Raw genomic sequence first — 8,304 nt, forward strand, 5'->3', positions numbered from 1 at the left:
TTTGGGTTAAAACTTGTAGTAAGTGAGTCTATAGTCCGTTTTCAGTCCTCAATTCCTATGCCGGCTTGGAGGCGGTGATCTCGGCATCTTTACTCTGCCGCCATCTTCCGGAAGTCCCGTGGAGTCACCAATCATAGTAAGTTTTAAAAAAAATTGTCATTATTAAGATTTTTACTTTTACTTTACTTCTGCTGAAGTATAATTTTTCACAAAAAGCCTGCTAGTTTTAGTTTCTTTTATTTTTTATAGAAAGTAATCTCATATGCCTGGAACAGTTTGTTTTTTAGTTTGAATCAAATTTCACATCAGTGCTTATTTATTTATTTTTCTAAATATTGTTTACTGAGGTAACAGTGGTTCACAACACTGTATATTTTAGGGGAATAGAGTCACACATCTACAAATGTATGCTGGCATACCATGCTATTACCAGAAATTGTGCTGCAGTAAACATAGGAGTGCAGGTGTTCTTTTGAATTAATGTTTTTGTGTCTGTTGGGTAGATTCCTAGGAGTGGAATTGCTGGATCATATGGAAGCTCCATTTTTAGTAGTTTGAAGGATGGTGTAATGATTATATTAAAAAAACATTTCCAATAGACAGCTCAAAAAAAAAAAAAAGACTATATACTTGGGGAGACATTTGGGAGCAGGGAAAGCAAACAAAATCTACATGTCAAGAGAAGGGGTGAGGAGCCTCTAAATGTCTGGTCCAGCTAACTGGTCAACCTGTGGTCACATTCTCTTAATAGTATCCTTTTTTTTTTTTTTGGTATCAAGGAGGAAGACAAATTGAAAACATACTCCTTATTCCATAGGAAGTTCTTAGATGGGGGTAACTCATTTGAAAAAACTTTCTTCCTTTAAATAAACTGGGAACTGGAGAAGTGGAGAGGTCATTCCCCCACTAGGTCTCCTATACAATTTTGCAGCAATCCCTTCTGGGAAAGAGCTGTCTCTCAGAAAAAAATTCGGATTTTCTCTGAAAAATCAGTAGGCCTACTGATAGACTTAAAAATATACTTTTATAGACAGATGATGTAGGAGGAGATTTTGCATCTGGAAAAGAATGCTAACCAAATGAATTAGAACTTGATATTGTATGTTATATGATGTTCATTATGTTTTAAGAAAAGGATTTCTGAAAGGTGTATATAGGAAAATCCATCTGATAGGAAACACAGGACACCTTGGGGAAGATAAAAAGAGGATAACAATTAGAAAGAAATTTAATTAATTTCCCCAGTCAATATTCAGTTTTTACTGGTATGTTTCCCAGGCAGTATCCTAGACTTTGAGAATACAAACATGAAAAACAGAGCTTCTGATTTCAAGAAGCTCGAAAATAGACATAAACATATATATCATGAGCATTTTGCTAGGTCACTTGAACAAGTTAAATTGCCCTTAGAAAGTACCAAAGATAAGGATCTATCTGATGAACAAGGGTGAATGTTTTCATAGAAGAGGTCAAATTCAACATGAGTTTTGATCGATAAAAGTGAATTTTTAGGTGAGTAGAATGTTTGCAAAGGTATAGAAGTATGAAATGAAAACTGTGAAGAACTTTGTACAGTCACATTACAAAAGTTTGATGTTGGAGGTGACTCATGAGACTGAAAGGTAGATGAGGTACAGATTGTGAAGGATCTTTCATGCTCTACTCAGGAGTTTGGACCTGGTCATCTGGGCAACCATTTATAGAAGTATTTGTGAACTCAAGACAACAAAGCATGGATTTGAGTCATGTTTCCATTTTTTTTTTTAAGATTTATTTATTTATTTATGCATACAGAACTGGGGTTTAAGTCAGAGGTGTGGGAGTATGAGAGGATTCACCACAGTCAGAGTGGGGAGCAGAACAGGCAGATCGACAAAGTACACCATTGAGGGGAGCAGTGGGTGAGACAGGAGAATTCTGCTGCACCATGTGAGACATCTCCAGGACCAGGGATTGAACTCGCACTGAAGTAGCTGCAGCTAGCTTCACAGTGCTGCACTTTAACCCATTGTGCCACCAGGGAGGGCCCATGCTTTCATCTCTTACTAAATACGTTGAGTCAATTTTTATGTGTATGCAGTAGATAATCATACACACTTTGCAGATTTTTTTTTTTACAGATTTTTTACTAATATAGTATTTGTGGATTATATTAAATTTATTTGGAACATAGCTAATCTGTGGTTCCAGAAATCTCAATAATTACAGCGATTATTCTTCAATAATATGAAATGAATAAAGATTTTAGGCATAACTAAGAGTGACACTGGTGAAAAAATAGGAAAACTGATAACTGAGTATAAATGTGACTGATTACTTTAAGGAAGCTGTTGGATTAGTCAAGGTGAATGATGAAAAGGATTTAAATTATTATTTTTTATTAAAATACCATTGTCTTACAATTCTGTTAGTATTTTAGAAATACAGGATCTCTCCCTTCACGTGTAGTGACCACAGTGCACCCACACTAAAGCACCCAGTCTCCCCATAGCCACTGTGCTCTATCTCCAGGACCAGGATTTTTGTAAAACTGTAGTAATAAGAACAAAAATGAAGGAGGTAATTGGAATATAACAGCGGATTTTTTTCAAAAGAATGATGGGGGATGTAAAAAGGAGAGACAGAAAGATAATTGATCATGAATTCATTACAAAATTTATTTTTAATTATCTATGCATAGAAGAATTGGGGTATAAGCCAGAGGTACAAGGGGTGAGAGGATTCTCCAGAGACAAAGTGGGGAGCACAAGACAGGCAAATCTACTGAAATACACTGCTGAGAGGAGCAGTGGGCAGGACAGGAGAGGTCTGCTGCGCCATGCGGGTCAGCTCCCTGGCCCAGGATGAACTCAGGCCATAGCAATAACAGCCTAAGACTTAACATTTGGCCACTAAGGAGGCCCATGAATTCATATTCCCAGCAAGGGAAACTGGAAGTGTTTAACCATCATGAACAAAAGAGATAGTAGGGAAACTTGGACCCTGAGGGAAGGAGAATGCAATTTTTTAAAAATTCCACATTTATTGCATTTTCTTATTTGAAAATAAGTATGAAATGTGTGACACATATTAGGGTTTTCTAGTTGGTGGTAGAAGCTATCAGTTTTCCCCACCACCACCCTTAATGCTCCTTTGACCCATGGAAAAAATAAAATTAAAGATCAACAAATATAATATTTCTTTTAGTAGTTTCAATGGTTCACTTTTGTATATGTGTGCACATGTGTATACAAGTATGTGTATAAATACAGGCACACAATTAAGAGGGCCTTTAAGTAAACACTCTACTATAAATAGGATTTATCCCTTAATGAAAAACTCAGATGATTCTTGTTTTGTTTTTGATACTTCTCAAATTATAGATTTGAGAAGTTAATGTGTTAATTCCCAACTAACAATATATTCCAAGTAAATAAAACAAATATTTTAATAGCAAAATAAAAGAATTGCTTAAATTAAAATGTTTATTATAAAAATTGGGAGACATTAAATTTAAAAAAATCATTGGCAATCTGATATTTTGGAGGTATACAGTACATCATATTAAATATTCGATTTTGCATATTTTTAATTTTACATAGTATCTAAACAATTTCTCAATTATTTCAACATGCTATATTAACTGAATTACTAATGATAAATATTCTTAATATGTTCTTCTTTAGAGATACTTCAAAAGAAGAAATCTTCAAGAATTGGAAATCTATTTCAGATTCTTGTTTTGATAATATCAGCACTATTATCTTCATTCGCCCCAAAGTTAACTTTAACTCAGAAAGCCTCAGTATCTTCGGAGATTTTTTAAAAAATCACTTTGGGTTTCAATACCTATCAAAGTTGTTCTTTTGAGGAATCTAATCAAATCTCAAAATTTGACTTGGAAGTTCAAGACTGAAGTCATTTTTTACTTTAAAATATATTTCTAACCTTACTATCAATTGTGCAAGCTCTCTACTACTCAGAATCCAGAATCCACATAAAATATCTTTACCCTTTTTTGTGGATATACAGAAGGAGATACAAGAACCCTTCTACCTTCAGATATCTGATGATATGAAGCATAGTCAGAGGCTAGGTTCTCTGTTTAGAACAGACAAAGCAGTAAGATTCCATATATAAGCCTAAGGAATCTTAGGTTAGAGCCTCAAGGGTACACACGAAATAATCCTTAGAGATAATAACTTAACAACATTAAAATATGGTTTAAAAATTGTTATCAATAAAAACAGTTTGATATATAACTGGGTACAGGTATGAATATGTTACATATCCACTCCAGCTATAGTAGAAGCATTCGATGCTAAATCCTTGAATCAATATAAAAACAATTTTATATATTTTGAAATTTCCATACTGTGGAATGTGGTACTTAATGACCTTCTTCAATGAGAGGAGAAAGGCAGTCTTGTATCCTTATCAATAGGCAAAATATTCTCTGCTTTGGAAAAATCAAAAGGCAGCCAAGAAGTGAATGAAGAGGAATAATGGGACTGTGTGCACGTACCAAAGGTGGGTGAGAACTGGAGACAAAACCACATGTCTAAGGATATTTTAGCATCTTCACACACCCACTTTTCTCCTGGTCCAGTTGACTTACCAGGCTGAATGGAAAAAGCCAATCGCACTTTGGTCACTGAATTTGTCTTCCTGAGATTTTCCAACTCCCCAAGTCTCCAACTACTCTACTTTTCCTTCTTCCTCCTTGTATACCTCTTGTCCCTGGCGGGCAACGTGCTAATTTTGCTCATTGTGGCCTTGGATAGCCGCCTTCACACTCCCATGTACTTCTTCATCTGCAATCTCTCCTTAGTAGAATTCTGGTACACCACGGTCACTGTGCCCAAGATGTTGGCCAACTTTCTCACTTCCAAAGGCATCATCTCAGTTCCCAGCTGCATCACCCAGTACTACTTCTTCTTCTCTCTGGCTGCCACTGAGCTTTTCATTCTCACCACAATGGCCTTTGACCGTTACGCTGCCATCTGCCGACCTCTCCACTACCCACTGCTGCTCAGTCCCCAAACGTGTGGAACTCTGGCTGGAGTCTGTTGGTCTGTAGGATTCCTCTGCCCTATGTTCCCCTCATTTCTACTTGCACAAATATCCTTCTGTACCCCAAACCAGATCAACCACTTCTTTTGTGATGCTGATCAGATTTTCCGCCTTTCCTGCACAGACACATATACCATCCAAGTGGTGGGCTATACATTTAGTACTGTCATTATCCTAGGTGCCCTGGTCTTTACCATGGCTTCTTATGCTAAAATTCTGGTCACAATTCTAGGCATGGCTTCTGCTGCTGCCCGGCGCAAGGCCTTTTCCACATGCACAGCCCACCTTTCTGTGATCACCATCTATTTTGGCACACTCATATTTATGTATGTCCGCCCAGCTGTGAAGTATGAGTCAAGTAGCAATAAGATTGTGTCCATCTTCTACTCAGTTATCACCCCACTTCTCAATCCACTCATCTATACGCTCCGCAACAAGGATGTTAAAGAAGCATTGAAAGTGTTGGTATTTCGGATTCAAAAGTTCTGCCACCCCAGGAAGGAGAATCAGTGATGGTGCCACATGAGAAGCCAGAGAAAGCAAAGTTGGTGAAATTATCTATGGTTCTTGCAATGAGCTTATATCTGGGTGTCCAGTTCTATTCCACTGGGATGTGTCTATTTTTATTCTAATACCATTGACTTCATATATCTATTCACAGTATTTTTTCCACCCTAAAAATACTGTCACTTCTTTTTAAATGTGTATTTTTTTTTAAAAAAATTTATTTATACTTACAGAACTGGGTGCAGGCCAGAGGTGCAGGGACAGTGAGAGGACTCACCAGAGATGGAACACGGAGCAGAACAGGCAGACTAATGAAGTACACTGCTGAGGGGAGCAGCAGGCAGGCCAGGAGAAGTCCAGTGCCATGTGGATCACCTCCTGGGCAGGGACCCAACTCGCGCTGAAGGGACTGTGGCTGGCTTGCAGTGCTGAGTTTTAGCCTGCTGCACTCCATGGGTACATGGGAGGGCCAATCCTGTGATTTTTTTTTTTTTTTAGATTTTATTTATTTATGCATGCAGAACTAGGGTACAGGCCAGAGGTGCAGGGGCGATGAGTGGATTCACCAGAGACAGAGTGGGGAGCAGAACAGGCCGACTGACGAAGTACAATGCTGTGGGAGCTGCAGGGGTCAGGAGAGGTCTGCTGCTCCATGTGGGTCACCTCCTGGGTGGGGATCGAACTTGTGCTGAAGTGGCTTTAGTTTCTTAGTGCTGCACTTTAACCTGCTGCACCACCAGGGAGGGCCCAATACTGTGACTTATTTATTTAATCATATTATTCATTAATGCAATTTAAACTCTGAAGTACACAGTTTTCATTCCATTTTCTTATTTTCACATTTCACTTACTTGAATCAACAACATATAAAATTAACTTAAAATATACATTCAATTGAATATTTGAAAATAAATTTTACATGGTTTGAAATAAATTTGATATATGAGCATAAAGTAAGAGTTTGTCCACTTCCTTAAAAATAAAGTTTTAAATATCTTATTTAAAAAATCAAACTTAAATATCATTAAAATAGATGCTTATAAAATTAAGGCAATATACAAATAGAATTGGTTTTATAATTTGTATAAAGGTTAAATTCTTTCATGAACTTAAGAATTAGATACCAGGCTAATTTAAGTATAAAATCTAATTTCTTCTCTTCCTTACTCTGCTAGGGAAAGAAGGAGCATACTTCAATAAAGTGAAATTTATTTATGACAAACATACAGCTAATATATTCAAAGGTGAAAAACTGAAAAAAATCTCCACTGAGAACAGCATCATACAAGGATGTAATCTGTGACTATTAATGTTCAATATAGTATTGGAAATCCTAGTCAGAGAAAGGAAAAAGATGTTAAAAAATACAAATTTCAAAAGCATTAGAGTTATCATTTTTCACAGAAGCCATAAACAGAGAACCCAAAAGAATCTACAGATCTACATTCTAATTTCTAGGATTTTTTATTTGTTTTGGCTTTATTTGATCCTTTGTTTAATTTCTTTATAATCCACATATAAGTGAGAACATACATTTTTTGTCTCTCTTATCATGATTTATTTCACTTAGCAGTTCTACAACTGTCAAGATTTTATTTTTTTCTTATATATGTATAATATTCCATTATACATATATATCACAGTTTCCTGATGCACTCATCTATTTTATGCAGTTAGGTTGTTTTGACAAATTTTATGCCACTACATAACATCTTTTTTTCCAGTTCACAATTACATTTGCCTCACCTTTAACATTATTCCACATTCTTCACCACAAATCTTCCAAAATTCCTTCCATCTTTCACTTGCTACTTATTCCCAAAATCAATGCCATATATCAAGGTTTTGTTAGAATATGATCCCAGTTGAAACCCCAAAATGTGTTCTGGATGCTATTACTATGTAATAAAATAATTTTCAAACCTATGTACTTAAATGATTTTATTATATAGCTAAGATATGGAAACAACCTGAATGCCTCAAAACAGATGACTGGATCAAGGAGATGTGGTGTATATACACAATGGAATACTATTCAGAATACTATTCATTAAATAAAAGATAAAATGCCATGTGCCATTCACAGCAACATGGATGGAGCTGGAAGGATTTCTACTCAGTGAGATAAGTCAGAAGGAAAAAGAAAAATATCAGATGGTTTCACTTACAAGAGGTATATAGGGAAACCGAAAAAAGCCCCCCCTCCCCCAAAAAAGACGGAACTTGCAGGCAGACAATAGATTTGAGGCATACAACAGACATAACAGACATGGGGGAGGGAGAGGGGGCAAAATGGAAGGGAAGGCCACAAGACACTATGGTGATGGTTCATGGGTGTCTTGGTGGATTTCGTGGATTACACCTGAGAGAAGAAATCAAATTGAACAGTGTACAAAAATGAAAAAATGTAAAGCTCCAAAACCAAAAATTATTTTACTGTATTTTGTTAAATTTATGAAGTTTTTGGGCCAGCAATTTCAATAGGGTTGAGCAGGATGTCTTGTCTTGACTTCACAGTGAAGGAACTCAATTAAAGGAATAAAGATTGAGTAATAAAGACTAGAGGTAATAAGAGGGCTGAGGTCTGGAATCAGCTGGCTGTCATAATCACTCTCACGTCTGGAACTGATTCAGGATGATTTTTTTTCTTTTTAAGATTTATTTATTTGTACATACAGAACTGGGGTACAGGCCAGAGGCTCAGGGGCGGTGAGAGGCTTCACCAGAGACAGAGTGGGGAGCAGA

The 8,304-nt window shown here is 36.5% G+C and overlaps 1 protein-coding gene across 1 annotated transcript; it reads left to right on the top strand.

Moving 5' to 3' along the window:
- Positions 1–4,605: 4,605 nt before the first annotated feature.
- On the top strand, positions 4,606–5,565 carry LOC101624753 (olfactory receptor 6N2-like). The gene has a single exon (XM_004694725.1). The coding sequence runs from the start codon at positions 4,606–4,608 to the stop codon at positions 5,563–5,565; it is 960 nt and encodes a 319-aa protein (XP_004694782.1).
- The last annotated feature ends 2,739 nt before the right edge of the window (positions 5,566–8,304 follow it).

This window comes from Condylura cristata, unplaced genomic scaffold, assembly GCF_000260355.1.
Source record: "Condylura cristata isolate star-nosed mole 26May11 unplaced genomic scaffold, ConCri1.0 scaffold00046, whole genome shotgun sequence".
NCBI classification, from domain to species: domain Eukaryota; kingdom Metazoa; phylum Chordata; class Mammalia; order Eulipotyphla; family Talpidae; genus Condylura; species Condylura cristata.